The following is a 23,453-nucleotide window of genomic DNA, read 5'->3' as shown; positions in this document are numbered from 1 at the left end:
AGGTGAGTTACTCTCTGCAGGATTCCTAGCCTCTGACCTGCTCTTGTAGCCATTGCATTTATATGGCTGGTCCAGTTCAGTTTCTGGTCAATGGTAACCATCAGGATGTTGATAGTGGTAGTTCAGTAATGCCATTGAATGTCAAGGGGCGATGGTTGGATTCTCTCTTGTTGGAGATGGTCATTGCCTGGCACTTGTGTGGCGCGAATATTACTTGCCACTTGTCAGCCCAAGCCTGGATATTGTCCAGGTCTTGCTGCATTTGGACATGGACTGCTTCAGTATCTGAGGAGTCGCGAATGGTGCTGAACAATGTGCAATCATCAGCGAACATCCCCACTTCTCACCTTATGATGGAAGGAAGGTCATTGATGAAGCAGCTGAAGGTGGTTGGGCCGAGGACACTACCCTGAGGAACTCCTGCAGTGATGTCCCACAGCTGAGATGACTGACCTCCAACAACCACAACCATCTTCCTTTGTGCTAGCTATGACTAACCAGAGGAGAGTTTTCCCCCTGAGTCCCATTGACTCCACTTTTGCCAAGGCTCCTTGATGCCACACTCTGTCAAATGCGGCCTGGATATCAAAGACAGACATCCTCACCTCACCTAGGGAGGTCAGATCTTTTGTCCATGTTTGGACCAAGGCTGCAATGAAATCAGGAGCTGAGTGGCCCTGGCAGAACCCAAACTGGGCGTCAGTGAGCAGGGTCTTGCTAAGCAAGTGTTGCTTGATAGCACTGTTGATAATCCCTTCCATTACTTTATTGATGATGGAGGGTAGGCTGATGGGACGGTAATTGGCAGGGTTGGAATTGTCCTGCTTTTTGTGTACAGGACATACCCGGGCAATTTTACACATAGCTCTGTGGATGCCAGCATTGTAATTGTTCTGGAACAGCTTGGCTAGGGGCGCGGCAAGTTCTGGAGCACAAGTCTTCAGAACTATTGCCGGAATATTGTCAGGGCCCATAGCCTTTGCAGTGTTCAGTGCCTTCAGCTGTTTCTTGATATCACGTGGAGTGAATCAAATTGGCTGAATACTGGCATCCGCGATGCTGGGGACCTCCGGAGGAGGCTGAGATGGATCATCCACTCGGCACTCCTGGTTGCAGATTGTAGCAAATGCTTCATCTATATCTTTGTGTGGGCTCCTCCATCATTGAGGATGGGGATATTTGTGGAGCCTCCTCCTCCAATGAGTTGTTTAATTGTCCATCACCATTCACGACTGGATGTGGCAGGACTGCAGAGCTTAAATCTGATCTGTTGGTTATGGGGGTCGCTTAGTTTTGTCTATCACTTGCTGCTTATGCTGTTTGGCATGCAAGTAGTCCTGTTTTATAGCTTCACCAGGTTGACATCTCATTTTTAGGTGTGCCTGGTGCTGCTCCTGGCCTGCCCTCCTGCACTCTTCATTGAACCAGGGTTGATCCCCTGGCTTGGCGGTAATGGTAGAGTGAGGGATATGCCGGGCCATAAGGTTACAGATTATCTTTGAGTACAATTCTGCTGCTGCTGATGGCCCACAGCACCTCATGGATGCCCAGTCTTGAGTTGATGGTCCTGTTTACGAAATCTATCCCATTCAGCACGGTGGTAGTGCCACACAACACGATGGAGGGTGTCCCCAGTGTGAAGACGGGACTTTGTCTCCGCAACGACTGTGTGGTGGTCACTCCTGCCCATACTGTCATGGACAGATGCATCTGCGGCAGGCAGGTTGGTGAGGATGAGGTCAAGTATGTTTTCCCCTCTTGTTGGTTCCCTCACCACCTGCCGCAGACCCGGTCTAGCTGTTATGTCATTTAGGACTCGGCCAGCTTGGTCAGTAGCTGTGCTACCGAGCCACTCTTGGTGTTAGACATTGAAGTCCCCCACCCAGAGGACATTCTGCACCCTTTCCACTCTCAGTGCTTCCTCCAAGTGGTGTTCAACATGGAGAGGAGCACTGATTCATCAACTGAGGGAGGGCGGTACGTGGTCATCAGCAGGAAGTTTCCTTGCCCATGTTTGACCTGATGGTGAGACTTCATAGGGTCCGGAGTTAATCTTCAGGACTCCCAGGGCAACTCCCATCCGACTGTATACCACTGTGTCGCCACCTCTGCTGGGTCGGTTCTGCTGGTGGGACAGGACATACCCAGGGACACTGACGGTAGGGTCTGGGACGTTATCTGTCAGATCTGATTCCATGAGTTTGGTTAGGCCACGCTGCTGCTTGAGTAATCTGTGAGACAGCTCTCCCAATTTTGGCACTAGCTTGCCGGTGTTAGTAAGGAAGACTTTTGCAGGGTCGACATTGCTGAGATTTCCGTTGTCATTTCTGGTGCCTAGATCGATGCTGGGTAGCCTGTCAAGGCCGTATTGAATGAACGGCATGACACTAGGAAGTTCACAGGAACAAAGGGACCTTGGCGTGTGTGTCCATAGGTCTCTGAAGGCGGAGGGGCATGTCAGTGAGGTAGTGGAAAAGGCATATGGGACACTTGCCTTTATCAATCGAGGCATAGATTACAAAAGTAGGGAGGTCATGTTGGAGTTGTATAGAACCTCGGTGAGGCCACAGCTGGAGTACTGTGTGCAGTTCTGGTCGCCACATTATAGGAAGGATGTGATTGCACTGGAGGGAGTGCAGAGGAGATTCACCAGGATGTTGCCTGGGATGAAACGTTTAAGTTATGAAGAGAGGTTGGATAGACTTGGGTTGTTTTCGTTGGAGCAGAGAAGACTGAGGGGCGACCTGATCGAGGTGTACAAGATTATGAGGGGCATGGACAGGGTGTATAGGGAGCAGCTGTTCCCCTTAGTTGAAGGGTCAGTCACCAGGGGGCATAGGTTCAAGGTGAGGGGCAGGAGGTTTAGGGGGGATGTGAGGAAAAGCTTTTTTACCCAGAGGGTGGTGAGGGTCTGGAATGCACTGCCTGGTGGAGGCGGGTTAGCCTCACATCCTTTAAAAAGTACCTGGATGAGCACTTGGCACCTCATAACATTCAAGGCTATGGGGCCAAGTGCTGGTAAATGGGATTAGGTAGGTAGGTCAGGTGTTTCTCACGTGTCGGTGCAGACTCGATGGGCCGAAGGGCCTCTTCTGCACTCTGTGTGATTCTGATCCTGTCCAGTTTTGTTCCCTTGTCACAACTGAATGGCTTGTTGGCCATTTTAGAGTCACCCACATTGCTGTGCTCCTGTAGTTACATATAGGGCAGATTCCCTTCCCTGAAGGGCATTAGTGAACCATCTGGGCTTTTACAACAATGGTTTCATGGTCATCATTAGACTTTTAATTCCAGATTATCGTCGAATTCAAATGCCACTATTTGCCATGGCGGGATTGGAACACGGGACCCTAAAGCATTACCCCCGGGTTCTGGGTCATTAGTCCAACGACAAAGCCACTACACCATCACCTCACCTCACGCTATTAGGATGGAGTTACAGCATTTTAACCTCAGCGACAGTGAAGGAACGGCCGATATATTTCCAAGTCAGGATGGTGAGTGGCTTGGAGGGGAACTTCCAGGTGGTGGTGTTCCCCTGTGTCTGCTGCCCTTGTCCTTCTAGACGGTCGTGGTCATGGGTTTGGAAGGTGCTGTCTAAGGAGCCTCGGTGAGTTGCTGCAGTGCATCTTGTAGATGGTACACATACTGCTGCTACTGTCCGTCGGTGGTGGGAGGGAGTGGATGTTTGTGGATGGGGTGCCGATCAAGCGGGGCTGCTTTGTCCTGGACAGTGTCGAGCTTCTTGAGTGTTGTGGGAGCTGCACTCATCCAGGCAAGTGGAGAGTATTCCATCACACTCCTGACTTGTGCCTTGTAGATGGTGGACAGACTTTGGGGAGTCAGGAGGTGAGTGACTCACTGCAGAATTCCAAGCCTCTGGCCTGTTCTTGTATCCACAGTATTTATATGGCTGGTCCAGCTCTGGTTCTGGTCAATGGTAACCCCCAGGATGTTGATATGTGTTTGTTTGTGTGTCTGTCAATGTGTCTGTGTGTGTGTCTGTGTGTGAGAATGTGTGTGTGTGTGTGTATATATATATGTGTGCCTGTGCACGTGTGTTTCTGTGAGTGTGTGTAATTGTGCTTTTGTGTGTGTTAGTGAAAGTGTGTGTGTGTGAGTTTGTGTGTGAGATTGTGTGTGTGTGTGAGATTGTGTGCATACGTGCATGTGTGTGTGTGTGTGAGCGCCTTTGTCTCTGTGTGTGTGTTCTTGTGTGTGAGAGAGAGAGAAAGTGTGCATATTTACATGTGTGCGTGTCTGTCCATCTGCATGTGTGTGTGTGTCCGTGTGTGCATATGTGTGTCTGTGTGTTTATGTGTGTCTGCGTTTCTGTGATTGTGTGCCTGTGAGTAAGTGTGTGTCTATGTATGTATGTGCGTGTCTATGTGTGTGTGTCTGAGTGAGTGTGTGCCTATGTATGTATGTGTGTGTGTGTATGTGTGTGTCTATGTATGTGTGTCTGAGTAAGTGTGTGCCTATGTATGTATGTGTGTGTGTGTGTGTCTATGTATGTATGTGCATGCCTGTGTGTGTGTCTGAGTGAGTGTGTGCCTATGTATGTATGTGCATGTGTGTGAGTGAGTGCGTGCCTATGTATGTATGTGCGTGTCTGAGTGTGTCTATGTATGTGTGTATCTGCGTGTCTGTGTGTCCGTGTGTGCCTGAGTGAGTGTGTGTCTATGTATGTGCGTGCGTCTCTGTGTGTGTGTGCCTGAGTGAGTGTGTGTCTATGTATATGTGCGTGTGTGTGTCTGAGTGTGTGTGTGTGTGTGTGTGTGTGTGCCTGAGTGTGTGTCTATGTATATGTGTGTGTGTGTGTCAGAGTGTGTGTGTGTGCCTGTGAGTGTCTATGTATGTGTGTGTGTGTCTGAGTGAGTGTGTGTCTATGTATATGTGTGTGTGTGTGTGTGTGTGTGTGTCTGAGTGTGTGTGTGTGTGCCTGAGTGAGTGTCTATGTACGTGTGTGTGTCTGTGTGTGTGTGTCTGAGTGAGTGTGTGTCTATTTATATGTGCGTGTGTGTGTCTGAGTGTGTGTGTGTGCCTGAGTGTGTGTCTATGTATGTGTGTGCGTGTGTGTCTGAGTGTGTGTCTATGTATGTGTGTGCGTGTGTGCCTGAGTGAGTGTGTGTCTATGTATGTGTGTGCGTGTGTGCCTGAGTGTGTGTCTATGTATGTGTGTGTGTGTGCCTGAGTGAGTGTATGTCTATGTATGTGTGTGCGTGTGTGCCTGAGTGTGTGTCTAAGTATGTGTGTGTGTGTGTGTGCCTGAGTGAGTGTGTGTCTATGTATGTGTGTGCGTGTGTGTTTGAGTGTGTGTCTATGTATGTGTGTGTGTGTGTGCCTGAGTGTGTGTCTATGTATGTGTGTGTGTGTGTGTGCCTGAGTGAGTGTGTATCTATGTATCTGTGTGCATGTGTGCCTGAGTGAGTGTGTGTCTATGTGTGTGTGTCTATTTATGTGTGTGCGTGTGTGCCTGAGTGAGTGTGTGTCTATGTATCTGTGTGCATGTGTGCCTGAGTGAGTGTGTGTCTATGTATGTGTGTGCGTGTGTGCCTGAGTGAGTGTGTGTCTATGTGTATGTGTGTGTGTGTGTGCCTGAGTGAGTGTGTATCTATGTATCTGTGTGCATGTGTGCCTGAGTGAGTGTGTGTCTATGTATGTGTGTGCCTGTGTGCCTGAGTGAGTGTGTGTCTATGTGTATGTGTGTGCGTGTCTGTGTGTGTGTCTACGTATGTGTGTTTGTGTGTGCCTGAGTGTGTGTCTATGTGTGTGTGCCTGAGTGAGTGTGTGTATATGTATGTGTGTGTGTGTGCCTGAGTGAGTGTGTGTCTATGTATGTGTGTGTGTGTGCCTGAGTGAGTGTGTGTCTATGTATGTGTGTGTGTGTGTCTGTGTCTGAGTGAGTGTGTGTCTATGTGTGTGTGTGTGTGTGTGCCTGAGTGTGTGTGTCTATGTGTGTGTGTGACTGAGTGAGTGTGTGTCTATGTGTATGTGTGTGCGTGTCTGTGTGTGTGTCTATGTATGTGTGTGCCTGTGTGCCTGAGTGAGTGTGTGTCTATGTGTATGTGTGTGCGTGTCTGTGTGTGTGTCTATGTATGTGTGTGTTTGTGTGTGCCTGAGTGAGTGTGTGTCTATGTGTGTGTGCCTGAGTGAGTGTGTGTCTATGTGTATGTGTGTGTGTCTGTGTGTGTGTGTGTCTATGTGTGTGTGCCTGAGTGAGTGTGTGTCTATGTGTGTGTGTGCGTGTCTGTGTGTGTGTGTGTGTCTATGTGTGTGTGTGTGTGTGTGTGTGTGTGTGTGTGCCAGAGTGAGTGTCTATGTATGTGTGTGCGTGTCTGTGTGTGTGTGTGCGTGTCTGTGTGTGTGTGTGTGTCTATGTGTATGTGTGTGTGTGTGTGCCTGAGTGAGTGTGTGTCTATGTGTGTGTGCGTGTCTGTGTGTGTGTGTCTGTGTATGTGCCTGAGTGAGTGTGTGTCTATGTGTGTGTGTGCGTGTCTGTGTGTGTGTCTATGTATGTGTGTGTGTGCCTGTGTGTGTGCCTGAGTGAGTGTGTGTCTATGTGTGTGTGTGTGCGTGTGTGTGCCTGAGTGAGTGTATGTGTGTGTGCCTGAGTCAGTGTGTGTCTATGTATGTGTGTGTGCCTGAGTCAGTGTGTGTCTATGTATGTGTGTGTGTGTGTGTTCCTGAGTGAGTGTGTGTCTATGTGTGTGTGTGTGTGTTCCTGAGTGAGTGTGTGTCTATGTATGTGTGTGTGTGTGTGCCTGAGTGAGTGTGTGTCTATGTATGTGTGTGTGTGTGTCTGTGTCTGAGTGAGTGTGTGTCTATGTGTGTGTGTGTGTGTGTGCCTGAGTGAGTGTGTCTATGTATGTGTGTGCGTGTGTGCCTGAGTGAGTGTGTGTGTGTGCCTGAGTGAGTGAGTGTGTGTCTGTGTGTGTGTGTGTGTGTGTGTGTGCCTGAGTGAGTGAGTGTGTGTCTGTGTGTGTCTATGTGTGTGTGTGTGCGTGTGTGTGTGTGCGTACGTTTCTGGGAGAGGCATTCATAAGTGCCGCCACTTCCCGAATCTAACCCAACCGGCGTCATTCCAAATCGGCCGCTGTCGCCCGTGGTCCACCCCAACCTAAACCTGGTCCCCTCGAGCTGACCGGAGCACGGATTCAGGCGCTGCTGTCAATGGCGGGCGCCCCGTCTCCGCGCCACGGCCCAGGCCCAGGCGGCAATCCCAGCCCCGGGGCGACTCCCGGCTCGACCCCCGACGTGGCCACTTACCGATCACCGTGACCCTGGCCCTGTCGCTCAGGGTGGAATTGTAGCGCTGACCCCGCCTCTCCAGCTGGTACATGCACGTGTAAAAGCCGCTCTGGCTCAGGTTGACGTTCCGGACCACGAAGGTGACGTTCGAGTACTCGGCTTCCGCCTCCAGGGAGCTGGTGTAGGAGGCCTCACCGACCTTCTGCAGGTAGAAGGAGGCCCCGAGGTGGTAACTGGGCGAGGCACATTGGATTCGGAGGGACTCCCCTTGTGCGAATATACTGGAGGTCCTTAACACGGCGATTTCTGGGCTTTGAAGCTGCTCTGGGTCAAAAGAAAACATCGTGAATAAAACATTTGCCCCCAAAGCCCTCAGGTCACAGGGGTCGACAAATGTGGAAGATCCTGAGGGGACCTGACAGGGCAGATGCTGAGAGGAGGTTTCTCCCCCTCATGGGAGAGGAGGCACTCGGTAAACACAAAGGGTCGCCCATTTAGGGCGGAGATTGTTTTCTCGATCTTTCACGGGACGCGGGCTTCGCTGGCCGGGCCCAGCATTTCTATTGCCCGTCCCTGGTTGCCCCTTGAGAAGGTGGTGGGTGAGCTGCCTTCTTGAACCAGTCTGTGTGGTGTAGGTACACCCACAGTGCTGTTAGGGAGGGAGTTCCAGGATTTTGTCCCCTGTGGTGTAGGTACACCCACAGCGCTGTTAGGGAGGGAGATCCAGGATTTTGTCCTGTGTGGTGTAGGTACACCCACAGTGCTGTTAGGGAGGGAGATCCAGGATTTTGTCCTGTGTGGTGTAGGTACACCCACAGCGCTGTTAGGGAGGGAGTTCCAGGATTTTGACCCATCGACAGTGAAGGAACGGCCGATATATTTCCAAGTCAGGATGGTGAGTGGCTCGGAGGGGAACTTCCAGGTGGTGGTGTTCCCCATGTACTGAACCATGTGAAAAGGGATCACTGACATTGAACCGAAGTGTTGTCAAGCAACAGATACAGAAAATGCTGGAGAAACTCAGCAGGTCTGGCAGCATATGTGGAGAGAGAAACAGAGTTAACATTTTCAGTCAGCATGACTCATCTTCAGAGCTAAGTAGAAGTAGAAATGTGATGGGTTTTACACTATTTAAGAGGAGATACTGCAAAATAGAATTCGGGGATAGGTGGGGGCTTAGGAGAGAGTGACAATGATGCCATATTTGCAATAGGGAGTGTTAAAGGCTAAAGGAGATGCTGATAGTGGAATAAAGGTAAGATCGCAGAATGTGTCAAGAGCAGATTAACACATTACATTAACACTATTAAGACATTCTGCCTCCTTACCTTTATGCCACTCATTGCAACAAACTAATGTCAATAACTCTGCAATTTTCTGATTGGAATGATAAGCCAGGCTATATATATATATCTCAAGGCATCCAGTAATAAATGGCACTGACCCATGTCCTTGGTCCTCTGACCGATTTTAGTCCAATTAGATAGGGTCTTCACTCAGGTCTGCATCTGCCCTCCAGCAGATTTGTGGGAGTGCTGAGTTGTTTGGTATAATTGTACTGGAACCGTTGGGTCTCTCAGGATGACAGCACATCTGTGTCCGTGCCACACCCTCAATTGGGGAAGAAGGCCAGTCTCATTCTTGCTTGGTCTTCATGACTTATACATGACTCCAGATCCACATGAAGATGGTTGAATTTAACTGCCCCTCAGAAATGGCCCTGGAAACCACCCAGTTAACCTTTTTCAGGTCAATGAGGGATGGGTGATAAATGGTGGCATTGCCAGTAATGCCCACACCCTGAGAACGAATGAAACAAAAGGCACCAGCCTCCCTCCTATATCTGACGTAAGTGGCCAATATTCGTGTGTGGACTTGAACAGTGAATTTTAACACATGATCCAAACTCAATAGCATTAGCATAACCTGTTAACCTGCTGTTGCCACATTCTGCTTTCTCGCCTTCACGCCGCTATCCGCACCTTCTTTAGTCTTTAACGCCCTCTTTCTATTGCGCCCTTCACATCTTTATCGATCTATCATGAGCGCCCACCTATCCCTGACCTTCTATCTCTCTCCACTTGCCACAGAGCGTGAAATCCATCACATTTCTACTTCTCTCTGGCTACGAAGGAGATTCACACCGACTCAAAACGTTAACTCCGTCTCTCCCGCCAGCGGAGATTTTTTTTAAAAATTATTTCCCAGCCTTTTCCGTTTTTAGTTCAGGTTTTCCCAGCGTCCGCAGGATCCGGGCCCCCACTTCCTTGGCCTTGTCGGCACTTCCCATTCAACGGAAGGACATCGTCCGGCCAAATCCTTACCTGAACAGATCACGCCCGCATCATTATTCTGGCGACAGGTCCGGGGCATGATGACCTGCGACGGGCAGGACCACAGGAACTTCTCCGTCCCATTGCAGCGGACGTTCTCCAGCAGGGTCGGCCCTGCCCCTTCTCCGAAGTGGCCGCCGGGAGTGGCCGATTGGCCAAACCCGCAGCCCACCTGGTGGCACACCACCTGGGCGTCGACAATGTCCCACCCGAAATCGCAGATGGTTCCCCAGGTGCCATTGTAGAAAGCTTCGACTCGACCGGAGCAGGAGGTGGGTCCATCCACAAGCCGAAGTTTAGCATTTTCTGTCGAGTGGGGAAAACAAACACTGCAACATTGACGATCCAAACACACACGAAAAAAAGAGTCATCGGAGGGTCTATACCATTCGGCATGTTCCATAGCCCATTGCAGACAACTCCAAGGATGGGAAACGAATTATATTTCTTTAAAAAGCATTTATTCGGTTCAACGGATTAGCTTGCTGTTTACGTGGCACCTGTACCTGCGAATTGGGAGCACTAGTGGGCCAGGCAAACAACGCTAGACGAACTAAGTGACAGCCATTCACTGACTCATTCCTCGGGCGTCGCCTTGACCAATCAGGATCAAGCTGCCTGGTTTAAATTTCAAGCAACACTCGACAGTTAACTGTCAGTCACCAACACTGGGGCGCCCTCCACGGCAACGCCTCTCTACCAATCAGAGCCCACGTGCCAACCAATCGGCACACTCTTCACATGCGGTACGAATTGTTGTTTCCCCCCTCCCCCCACCCCCGCACTTGTAATGCGAAGTGTCCTGATGAGTGCAAAGGTGCAAAGATTCGACGTGTCTCTCTTTTCACCTGAAAGCCGGCCTTACCTACGACCGCGATCTCCACCAATGCGCTGTCCTCGGACGCAAAGACCAGCTCCGCCACCTCCAACTGGTAGTTGCACCAGTAGGTCCCCTCGTGGCTCTTGTTAATGTGCTCGAGATCGAACTTCACGTTGCCCTGACTGGAGGAGATCACGCCCGTTAAGACTGGCGTCTCTTCGCCCATTTTGTATAGGGCCATCTGCGCACCCTTGTACAGGGAAGACGCCCCACACACAAACTTGATGGTGTCTTCCTTGAAGAATAGACCATTTCCAGATACTGTCAACGTCGGCGGAGGTGGCTGAGCTGTGGCGACAGAAAACAAGACTTGGTTTCTTCTAAAAGACTTGCTTTTGACCACTGAAGGCCTTCCTTGCCACACTGGAGGACAGTCCTCCATTTGCCAATCGGACATTCTGCGCGTTCTACGTGAACGAACTCGACTGGTCAGACCACATTTGGAATATTGTGAGCAATTCTGGGCCCCCGTCTCTCAGGGAAGGATGTGCTGGCCCTGGAGAGGGTCCAGAGGAGGTTCACGAGAACGATCCCAGGAATGAAAGGCTTAACCTATGAGGAACGTTTGAGGACTCTGGGTCTATACTCGATTGAGTTTAGAAGGATGAGGGGGGATCTGATTGAAACTTACAGAATACTGAAAGACCTGGATAGAGTGGACGTGGGGAAGATGCTTCCATGAGTAGGAGAGACTAGGACCCGAGGGCACAGCCTCAGAGTAAAGGGAAGACCTTTTAGAACAGAGATGAGGAGAAACTTCTTTAGCCAGAGAGTGGTGAATCTATGGAATTCATTGCCACAGAAGGCTGTGGAGGCCAGGTCATTGAGTGTATTTAAGACCGAGATAGATAGGTTCTTGATTGGTAAGGGGATCAAAGGTTACAGGGAGAAGGCGGGAGAATGGGGTTGAGAAACTTATCAGCCATGATTGAATGGCGGAGCAGACTCAATGGGCCGAATGGCCTAATTTCTGCTCCTATGTCTTATGGTCTCTTATGGTGCCAAGCAACTGAACCCAGGCCGATGGTGGCCTTCTGCTCCACTCACTAGTCATGCAACCAATTGAGTTAAGCGATGTAGGAGGCAGGTAAGCTTTGGGGAAGAGTCAGGAGGTGAGTTACTCGCTGCACAATTCCCAGCCTCTGACCTGCTCTTGTAGACACAGGGACAGAGGGACACAGGGACAGGGGTGGGCCATTCAGCCCATCGAGCCTTCTCCGCCATTGAATTGGCTCCTGGCAGGTCATCGACCTCTCCGCCACTTTCCCGCGATACCTCCATATCCCTTGACGTCACTGGTCCCCAGAAACCCATCGACTTCTCTCTCGAAACTCACTGACTGAGTTTCCACAGCCCTCTGGGGTAGAGAATTCCAAAGAATCACCCTGTGCTAGCTGCCAGCATCATCCAATGCAGAGGGACGTTACTGCAAGGTGTCCAAGAGGTCTTAGATGGGAAAATTGCGCCATTTCCCGGCCGTGCAAGTGACAAAATGGCGCCTCAGTTTTCTAGCCCCAAACCCCCGTGCCGATCTCCATCAAAACTTGGACAACATTCAGGCTTGGGCTGACCGGTGGCAAGTAACCTTCAGGCCGCCCAAGTGCCAGGCAATGGCCATCTCCAACAAGAGCGAATCTAACCATCTCCCCTTGGCATTCAATACCATTACCATCGCTGAGTTACCAACTATCAACATCCTGGGGGTGAGGGTGGTTACCATTGACCAGAAACTGAGCTGAACCCCACCCCCACATAAATCCTGCACAATGGAGGTACACCAGATTAATCACTGGGGTGTTGGGATTTCTTATGAGGAGAGACTGGGGGGGGACAGGGTCTGTATTCCCTGGAGTTCCGAAGGATGAGGGGTAGCCTCACTCAAACCTAGGAAAATCTTACAGGGCGTGACAGGGTGGATGAAGGTTGGATGCACAATTTGGCTGGTGAGCCTAGAACTGGGGGGGACCGAATGTCAGGGTAATGGGCTGGGGTGAGGAAGGATTTCTTCACTCAGATGGGGTGGGGGGTGAATCTTTGGGATTCCCAGCCAAGAGGGTTGTGGAAGCTCAATCATTGGCCACGATCAAGAGTGAACATCTGGAGACTAATGACATCGATGCTTATGAAGATAGTGTGGGAAAGTGGCGGAGAGGTAGATGATCAGCCATGAGATAATCCAATGATGGACATAAGACCTAGGAGCAGAAATTAGGCCAATCGGCCCATCGAGTCTGCTCCGCCATTCAATCATGGCTGATAGGTTTCTCAACCCCATTCTCCCGCCTTCTCCCCGTAACTTTGATCCCCTTACCAATCAAGAACCTATCTATCTCGGTCTTAAATACACTCAATGACCTGGCCTCCACAGCCTTCTGTGGCAATGAATTCCATAGATTCACCCACACTCTAGCGAAAGAAGTTTCTCCTCATCTCTGTTCTAAAAGGTCTTCCCTTTACTCTGAGGCTGTGTCCTCGGGTCCTGGTCTCTCCTGCTAATGGAAACATCTTCCCCACGTCCACTCTATCCAGGCCTTTCAGTATTCTGTAATTTTCAATCAGATCCCCCCTCATCCTTCTAAACTCCATCGAGTATAGACCCAGAGTCCTCAAACATTCCTCACATGTTAAGCCTTTCATTCCTGGGATCATTCTCGTGAACCTCCTCTGGACCCTCTCCAGGGCCAGCACATCGCAGGAACAGGCTCGATGGGCTGAATAGCCCACTCCTGTTCCTGCATCCCTATGTCCCTGTGCCTACAAGAGCAGGTCAGAGGCTGGGAATTCTGTGGCGAGTAACTCCTCTCCTGACTCCCCAAAGCCTGCCTACCCTCCACATCACTTAACTCAACTAGTCACATGACTAGTGAGATGACCATTAGGCCGCCAACTGCCTGGGTTCAATTGCTTGGAACGGTCTAGGTAGTTCATGTAGGGTTGACTCCTTAGCTTCTCCCATGCTTAAATTGGGTTGGGGGGGTGGTGGAGGGAGGTGGGGGTTGAGGATCAGTCTGTATAACCCATGTCCCTTGCACATTAGCCTGAGGCCCCTGTATCACGGGTCCACTGATATTATCACTATGCCGCCATCTCAGGCCGATAAGTGGCAGATGGAATTTAACCCTGAAAAGTGTGAGGTGATACACTTTGGAAGGAGTAATTTGACAAGGAAGTATTCAATGAACGGCATGACACTAGGAAGTTCTGAGGAACAAAGGGACCTTGACATGTGTGTCCATAGATCTCTGAAGGCAGAGGGATATGTTAGTGGGGTGGTGAAAAAAGAATATGCAGCACTTGCCTTTATCAATCGAGGCATAGATTACAAAAGTAGGGAGGTCATGTTGGAGTTGTATAGAACCTTAGGCCACAGCTGGAGTACTGTGTGCAGTTCTGGTCGCCACATTATAGGAAGGATGTGATTGCACTGGAGGGGGTGCAGAGGAGATTCACCAGGATGTTGCCTGGGATGAAACGTTTAAGTTATGAAGAGAGGTTGGATAGACTTGGGTTGTTTCCGTTGGAGCAGAGAAGACTGAGTGGCGACCTGATCGAGGTGTACAAGATTATGAAGGGCATGGACGGGTGGATAGGGAGCAGCTGTTCCCCTTAGTTGAAGGGTCAGTCATAAGGGGACACAAGTTCAAGTTGAGGGGCAGGAGGTTTAGGGGGGGGGATGTGAGGAAAAACATTTTTACCCAGAGGGTGGTGAGGGTCTGGAATGCGCTGCCTGGGAGGGTGGTGGAGGCGGGTTAGCCTCACATCCTTTAAAAAGCACCTGGATGAACACTTGGCATGTCATAAACATTCAAGGCTATGGGGCCAAGTGCTGGTAAATGGGATTAGGTAGGTAGGTCAGGTGTTTCTCACGTGTCGGTGCAGACTCGATGGGCCGAAGGGCCTCTTCTGCACTGTGTGTGTGATTCTGTGATCCTCCGATCTCTCCGGGACTTGGTCATTCTCTCCACGCATATTGCCGATCGTCTGTCTCCCTCTCTAACCCCGGAGAGATACTTCCATGTCTCCCTCGTAGATATTGACCAATTCCCATTGCCTGAAAACTGACCGATCCCCACCCCCAACCCCCAAGACCCCAGCTTTATGTTCAAGGGGTGAATCAAGGGTGGACCCCAGGAGACGGTTTCGCGCACACACAAAACAACCCGAGCTGGGGCGGGGTGGGGGGGAGCATTCGGCCTATCAAGACCGTCCCAGCGTTGAGCAGACCTGCACCCCACCCCCCAACTTTTTTGCATTTTCGTTCATGGGGTGCGGCTGTCGCTGGCCGGGTTTAGCGCTTTGTTGCCCGTCTCTCGCAGGGCCTTGAGAAGGTGCTGGTGAGTTGCCTTCTGGAGCCTCTGCGGGGGCGTGAGTACACACCCTCAGCGCGGTGAGGGAGGGAGGGAGGGAAGTCCAGGGTCTGGACCCAGAGGCAGCGAAGGGGACGGCCGATATCGTTCGAGGGCGAGTGACTTGGAAGGGGAACCGGACCTCACCCCCACCCCCAGCACATCCGCCACTCCATTCGCCCGCCCAGATTGTACATTCCGCACCATCGCTAGTGACTAGCGGCCCAGCACGCTTAAAGGGCAAGTGTAGACACTCGCGCACAGGAACTTGTGTAAAATAACACTGCTTACGTATGTACATAAGCATCTGCAGTGGCTGAGTATGACTGTGGATATAAAATGATGCTGGGTGGATGGATTCAATGACTCCTGGACTCCAGTTTTGCTGAAATATATTCTGTAAGTTTTTTTTTTGTAGAATTCGCATTATGGGCAACTTTTGAGGGAATTTTAATTTCCAATGCATTACATGGTTCCTGAGGTCTGTTGGCAGTGTCGGAACTAAGCAGGCATCGCTGGGAGTGTTATGTGTATGTGTGTGCATGTGCTCGATTCATTTTAATACTGGGAGCAGGAAAAGGCAAAAACGACCCTGTACGCGCGGGCATTACCAGAGCACGTGGCAGTAGCCCCGTTCAATCGATCGCAGCTGATCCCGCTGATCCAGGCTCTCGCCGGACAGACCCACAGGTGGGCCTCGGCACCGCTGCACTGGACCATGCTCAGCCAGATGGGTTTCTGGATGTCGGCGAACTGCGACGGGTCCATTTGCCCCTTGGCAAAACCGCAGCCAAGCTGCCTGCAGACCACCTGCACGTCCGTGATGCCCCAGAATTCGCCGCACACCGAACCCCAGGTTGCATTGTAGTACACCTGAACGGTGCCCGAGCAGTCGTTCTCTCCGTTGACTAAGCGGAGTGCCACGTCATCTGCAAGAGAGGAAACACGTTAGCCCGGCCAGTTGGAAATTAGCCCTCTGGGGAGATGGTGGTGTAACGGTAACATCACTGGGCTAGTAATCCCAAAGTCCCAGGCTAGTGGTCTGGTGGACGTGAGTTCACCAGCAGCCAGTGGGGATTGATACTCAACTAATAAATCTGCAATTCTAAAGCTGGCCTCGTTGCTGTTAACCGTCTATCAGCAATTGTTGCAAAATCCTAATAGCCTTTAGGGAAGGACATGCGCTTTGGGTTTGGCCTACATGTGACTCCTACAGTATGGTTGCTTGAAATGTTCAAGGGATGGGCAGCTCTGACTGAGATGAATCCAAAATCTGCCCCTATTTCGCCTTATCCCTAGTACAGAAGTTGGGTGGGGTGGAAAACACGAGTTATACTGCAACTAGAGTACTGGAGACAGTTCTGGTCACTATATGACAGGAAGTACGGTGCAAGTAAGGGGACTGAGGAAGGGAATTGGCATGTTGGTCTTTATCACAAGAAGATTCGAGTCGCAATTGCAGATGTTTTGCTGCATTTGTGCAGAGACACAATTGTGTCTTGGCTTGACCACACCTGGAGTATTGCCTAGAGCTTTGGCTTCCTTATCATCGAGTTATGTAGCACAGAAGCAGGCCCTTCAGCCCATCATGTCCATGCCAGCCATCATGCACCTAACTATTCTAACCCCATTTTTCCAGCACCTGCTACGGCTTTTCAAGCGCTCATCTCAACACTTCTTATGAAGGATGTAATTGCCATCGAGGGAGTGCGGCCGAGGGGCCCCCGGACGAATTCCTGGGATGGCGGGATTGCCTCGTAAGGAGAGATTGAGGAGTCGGCGCATGTGCTGCATAGGGTTTAGAAGAGTGAGAGGTGTTCTCATTGAGGGACCCAACATTCTTACAGGGATCAAGGGGGGAGCTCAGGACATATTGATAAAGATGTCATGGACGCAACGCAAAGGGAGTGTTAAAGGCTAAAGAAGGTGCCGATAGCGCGTAAAGGTAAGATAGCAGAATGCGGTAATAGCAGTTCAACACGCTATACTAACACACTTAACACATTCAATGATGCAGGAAGGATGATTCCCTCTTTGCTAGGGAGGGCGGGTGTCTAGAACCAGGGGACACAGTCTCAGAACAAGGGGTTGGCCGTTAGGATTGAGATGTAGGTGGATTTCTTCACTCGGCGGGGGTGGTAAGCCATTAGAATTCTCTACCCCAGAGGGCTGAGGAAGCTCAGTTATCGAGTATGTTCAAGGCTGAGGTTGATAGATGTCCAGGTACCAATGACATCAATGGATATGGGATTAATGCGGGGCAATTGTGTTCAGGTAGATGATCAGCCCTGACCTAGTTGAACGGCAGAACAAGCTCAAGGGGCAGAATGGCCTCCTCCTGCCCCTATTACCTATGTGACCCATATTTGCTTTCAATTGCTTTATCAACACAATGGGCCACCTTCAAAGGTATGTGAATTTGACCAGCAAGGTGTATCCTCCCACCAGGCGCTCAGCCTCGTACAATTCATCATATATTGTCTTCCTGTGTTAGTCCCTCCCAACCGCAGCACCGAACACGTCTCCAAATTCGATCCCATCTTCCATCCGTTTGCTCAATTCACCCTTCATCATCAAGAAGGCAAGAACTGGAAACAGAGCAGGCCATTCGGTCCATCGAGCCTACTTCATGGCTGATCCGCTTGTGGCCTTAACTCCGTTTTCCTGCCTGCCCCCCACACACCACCACACCCCCCGCCCTCCCCCCACCCAACCCCCAGTGATGCTTGACTCTCTTGCCATCCAAAAATCTGGTCTAACTCAGCGTTGGATATATTCAGTCAACCAGCCTCCTGTGCCCTCTGGGGAAGAGAATTCCAGAGACTAACTGAGAGAAGCAATTCCTCCTCACCTCCGTCTTAAATGGGAGACCCGTTAATGGTAAACCGTGCCCCCTGCTTCTGGACACCCCCGCGGGAGGCAAAAACCTCCCAGTGTCTACCTTGTCAATGCCCCCGCAGGATACCATGTGCATCAAACAGATCACCTCTCATTCTTCTAAAACCCAATGAGTATAGGCCCAACGTGCTCCAGCTTTCCTCATAAGACAACCCTTTCATCCCAGAAAGCAGCCTAGTGAAAATTCTCTGCACTGCTCCCAATGTAAGTATACCCGTCCTCAGGTAAGGAGACCAAGGCTGTACACAATACTCCAGGTGTGGTCTCACCAACGCCCTGTACTGTTATACCAAAACTTCCCGACATTTATATCTCATTCCCCCTTGCAATAAAGGGCAAGTAACATTTGTGCCACATCAGTGCCAGGCAATGACCATCACCAACAAGAGAGAATCTAACCATCGCCCCTTGACATTCAATGACGTGACCATCGCCGAATCCCCAACCCTCAACGTCTACGAGATGTGCTGCAGGAACCCACCAAGGCTCCTGAGGCAGCAGCTTCCAATCCCATCGAGAAGGACAAGGGCAACAGACACATGGGGAACACCACCACCTGGAAGTCCCCCTCCAAGCCACTCACCATCCTGACTTGGATATATAATCAGCCGTTCCTTCACTGCCGCTGGGTCAAAATCCTGGAACTCCGTCTCTGACAGCGGTGTGAGCAATTCGGTCAATAACTGCTGGCCTTCCCGTTGACTTCCTATCTGCTATAGCTGCATGCTAACCTTGTGTGATTCACGGACTAGGAAACCAAGTTCCCTCTGTACAGTAGCATTCTGCAACCTCTCTCTATTTTGGTAATGTTTTGCTTCTCCATTCGGCTTCTAAAATGGACAACCTCACTTTGTACTCCGTTTGCCAATGTCTTGCCCACTCACCTAACCCCCGCAGACTTTTCGTTTCAGTCTGTTTTTAACCTCAGCAGCTTTGGCTGCAATACAGTCAGTCCCTCCATCCAAGTCATTCATATCGATTGTAAATAGCTGAGGCCCCAGCAACGATCCCTGCGGTGCTCCACGAGTTATGGTTTGACAACCAGAAAATGGTCCATTTGTCCGGACTCCCTTGTTTCCTGTTAGTCAGCCAATCTCCTATCCATGCTAATATATCACCCTCTGCCCCCATGGTCTTTTACATTGCGCTCTTTATCAGGCACATTATCAAAATCCAAGGTCACCACATCTACTGGTTCCCCTTTACCGCCCCTGTTTGTTACATCCTTAAAGTGCTCCAATTCGTTTTTCAAAAACTATCTCCCTTTCGCAAAATCTTGTTGATTCTCCCGGATTGCATTATGATTATCTAAAGGCGTGCCTACTCAGTCATGGATTTCGCATTTCCCCAGCTGTTAAGACTAACTGGCCTGCAGTTCCCTGCTCTCAGCCTCCCTCCTTTCCGTATTAGTTGTGTTACAAATAGCCGTTTGGCGATACAGAACTTGAACATGTTGCTGAAAATAAAGACATGTTATCCATTCTTTACATCTCGCACTCCTCAGGGCAAATGTCCTGTTGGGCGCAAGATGAAATGTTTCAACAGAATATATTTTCTCAGCAAGTCTCACACTTTCGGCTTTCCAATCCGCTGGGGACTTACCAGAATCTAGGTGGAGCTTTGCAAGATTGCAACCAATCCAGCCACTATCTCTGCAGTCATTCCCTTTAGGACCCTAGGGTGTGGTCCACCAGGTCCAGGAGCCTTGCCCTCCTGAAGTCTGCAACTATGCTAATGACTATCCGGGGATAAAGGTTAAACGGAGATCCATGGGAAATCAGAAGAACGAGGGGAGATCTTATTGAAACATGGAAGGTCTTGAGGGAATTGGAGCGAGCGGATACTGGGAGAATATTTCCTTTCATCTGGGAAACTAGAACGAGGGAACATGTTTCAAGAACACTAGGGTCTCTCTGTCAATTACAGAGAAAAGGGGGTGTTGTTTCCTCTCTCTGAGAGAAAGTAGAGTTCTCTTCCACAGGAGGTAGTGGAGGCTGGGCGTCAACATTTATTCAAGGCTGAGTTACATCGTTTTTTATGATGCGAGGGGGTCAAACATTAACGGGGGGTGGGGTGGGGGGGAAGACAGGAAAGTGGGAAATGACCAGTTGAACCATGATCTTTTGAGTGGTGTTGCAGGTTCAAAGGACTTACTCCTGCCTCCTAGGCCATATGTCCCTATGCTCACGCTTTCTAATGCCCCCCTCCTCAGTCTCTTCACTCCCGCTGATGCCAAGGCAGCCGAATATTAATATTGGGGCACTATATCGAACAATCTAACATACATGTTCCACGTATTGGACAGTACTTACTGCAGCCAATTCGGTATGAAGGTGTTTTTGCAACTGCATGAAATGGCTGAACTGCTGCCATCATTTCTATCACGATGATTGTCATCGAAACCCATCTGCTTTACTCATACCTTTAGGGAAGGAAACCTGCTGTCCTTACCTGCTCTGTCCTGCGTCTGATTCCTCAGATACGGAAGCAGTCCATGTCCAAATGCAGCAGGACCTGGACCAATATCCGGACTTGTGCTGACAAGTGGCAAGTAGCACTCGCGCCACACAATTGCCATCTCCAACACCAGAAAGTGCAGCCCATCGCCCCTGAACTTTCAATGGCACTACCATCGCTGAATCCCCCACCAACAACCTCCTGGGGGGGTTACCATTGACCAGAAACTGAACTGGGACCAGCCATATGAATACTGTGGCTACAAGAGCAGCTTAGAGGCTGGGAATCCTGCGGAGAGTCACTCACCCACTGACTCCCCCAAAGCCTGTCCACCATCCACAAGGAACAACTCAGGAGTGTGATGGAATACTCCCCACTTGCCTGGACGAGTGCAGCTCCCACAACACTCAAGAAGCTCGACACCGTCCAGGACAAAGCAGTCCCGCTTGATCGGCACCTCATCCACAAACATTCACTCCCTCCACCACCGACACACAGTAGCAGCAGCGTGTGTACCATCTACAAGATGCACTGCAGCAACTCACCAAGGCTCCTTCCACAGCACCTTCCAAACCCATGACCTCTACCACCTAGAAGGACAAGGGCAGCAGACACACGGGGAACACCACCACCTGGAAGTTCCCCTCCGAGCCACTCACCATCCCGACTTGGAAATATATCGGCCGTTCCCTTCACTGTCGCAGAGTCAAGATCCTGGAAAACCCCTGACCCAGCCAGAGACGCCCGCCTGGAATAAAGAGCAGCCGGTGGTGCTCAGCGCTACTCACCGATCACCGTAAGGTATATGGGGTCACTGCGGGAGGAGTTGAAGTGCTTTCCAACGATGTCTGCCTGGTACGAGCAGGAGTAGTTGCCTTGGTCCTCTTTCGTGATGTGGTGAAGTTTGAAGTGGGAGCGGACCAGGCGCGAGGAAGCAATAGTCGTGCTGATGAAGTTCTGGTCGTTGTCCTTGTACAGGTAGAACTTGGCTCCCGAGAAGTAGTTGGGTGCCTCGCACAGGATCTCAACGGACTGTCCTTTCATTAACCTGCTGGAATCCCCGCTCACACTGATATCCGGCGTCACGAGGTAATCTGTACCAGGAATCAGATGGGGGAAAGCATTATTCCGGTAAAAACACGTGGGATAAGCAGCCGAAAAAACGGGGCATTGTCAGAGATCCGAAATCTAGACAGATAGGTAGACATATGGATAGACAGATAAATAGACAGATAAATAGACAGATGGATAGACAGATGGATAGACAGATAAATAGACAGATAAATAGACAGATGGATAGACAGATAAATAGACAGATGGATAGAGGGATGGATAGACAGATAGATAGACAGATGAATAGACAGATAAATAGACAGATGGATAGACAGATGGATAGACAGATGGATAGACAGATAAATAGACAGATGGATAGACAGATAGATAGACAGATGGATAGACAGATGGATAGACAGATGGATAGACAGATGGATAGACAGATAGATAGACAGATGGATAGACAGATGGATAGACAGATGGATAGACAGATAAATAGACAGATGGATGGACAGATGGATAGACAGATGGATAGACAGATAAATAGACAGATGGATAGACAGATGGATAGACAGATGGATAGACAGATAAATAGACAGATAAATAGACAGATGGATAGACAGATAAATAGACAGATGGATAGACAGATAAATAGACAGATAGATAGACAGATAAATAGACAGATGGATAGACAGATGGATAGACAGATGGATAGACAGATAAATAGACAGATGGATAGATAGATGGATAGACAGTTGGATAGACAGATGGATAGACAGATGGATAGAAAGATGGATAGACAGATGGATAGACAGATAAATAGACAGATGGATAGACAGATGGATAGACAGATGGATAGACAGATGGATAGACAGATGGATAGACAGATAGATAGAGAGATAAATAGACAGATAGATAGACAGATAAATAGACAGATGGATAGACAGATGGATAGACAGATAAATAGACAGATGGATAGACAGATGGATAGACAGATAAATAGACAGATAAATAGACAGATAGATAGACAGATAAATAGACAGATGGATAGACAGATGGATAGACAGATGGATAGACAGATGGATAGACAGATAAATAGACAGATAAATAGACAGATGGATAGATAGATGGATAGACAGATAAATAGACAGATAGATAGACAGATGGATAGACAGATAAATAGACAGATAGATAGACAGATGGATAGACAGATGGATAGACAGATAAATAGACAGATAAATAGACAGATGGATAGACAGATAAATAGACAGATGGATAGACAGATAAATAGACAGATGGATAGACAGATTGATAGACAGATGGATAGACAGATGGATAGACAGATAAATAGACAGATGGATAGACAGATGGATAGACAGATAAATAGACAGATGGATAGACAGATGGATAGACAGATAAATAGACAGATAAATAGACAGATAGATAGACAGATAAATAGACAGATGGATAGACAGATGGATAGACAGATAAATAGACAGATGGATAGACAGATGGATAGACAGATAAATAGACAGATAAATAGACAGATGGATAGATAGATGGATAGACAGATAAATAGACAGATAGATAGACAGATGGATAGACAGATAAATAGACAGATAGATAGACAGATGGATAGACAGATGGATAGACAGATAAATAGACAGATAAATAGAGAGATGGATAGACAGATAAATAGACAGATGGATAGACAGATAAATAGACAGATGGATAGACAGATTGATAGACAGATGGATAGACAGATGGATAGACAGATAAATAGACAGATGGATAGACAGATGGATAGACAGATAAATAGACAGATGGATAGACAGATTGATAGACAGATGGATAGACAGATAAATAGACAGATGGATAGACAGATAGATAGACAGATGGATAGACAGATTGATAGACAGATAAATAGACAGATAGATAAATAGACAGACAGATAAATAGACAGACAGATAAATAGACAGATGGATAGACAGATAAATAGACAGATGGATAGACAGATGGATAGACAGATGGATAGACAGATGGATAGACAGATGGATAGACAGATGGATAGACAGATAAATAGACAGATGGATAGACAGATGGATAGACAGATGGATAGACAGATAAATAGACAGATGGATAGACAGATGGATAGACAGATAAATAGACAGACAGACAGACAGACAGACAGACAGACAGACAGACAGACAGACAGACAGACAGACAGACAGATAG

At 49.2% G+C, this 23,453-nt stretch overlaps 1 protein-coding gene across 1 annotated transcript in view; it reads right to left on the bottom strand.

The window, feature by feature from the left end:
* Positions 1-21,259, bottom strand: part of LOC144676618 (scavenger receptor cysteine-rich domain-containing protein DMBT1-like) — a gene marked incomplete at its 5' end in the record, with an annotated part of 55,158 nt that extends 33,899 nt beyond the window's left edge. Inside the window, 5 exons of the mRNA XM_078536996.1 lie at positions 7,270-7,575; positions 9,576-9,890; positions 10,450-10,752; positions 15,422-15,739; positions 20,954-21,259. Of these exons, the coding sequence (XP_078393122.1) occupies positions 7,270-7,575; positions 9,576-9,890; positions 10,450-10,752; positions 15,422-15,739; positions 20,954-21,259 (1,548 nt within the window). The remainder of the gene's footprint in view (positions 1-7,269; positions 7,576-9,575; positions 9,891-10,449; positions 10,753-15,421; positions 15,740-20,953) is intronic.
* Between the last annotated feature and the right edge of the window lie 2,194 nt (positions 21,260-23,453).

The sequence above is a fragment of the Cetorhinus maximus genome, unplaced genomic scaffold (genome assembly GCF_964194155.1).
Source record: "Cetorhinus maximus unplaced genomic scaffold, sCetMax3.hap1.1 HAP1_SCAFFOLD_1744, whole genome shotgun sequence".
Lineage (NCBI taxonomy): Eukaryota > Metazoa > Chordata > Chondrichthyes > Lamniformes > Cetorhinidae > Cetorhinus > Cetorhinus maximus.
Note: the sequence above shows the minus strand (reverse complement) of the source record. Positions and strands in the feature narration are given on the sequence as shown.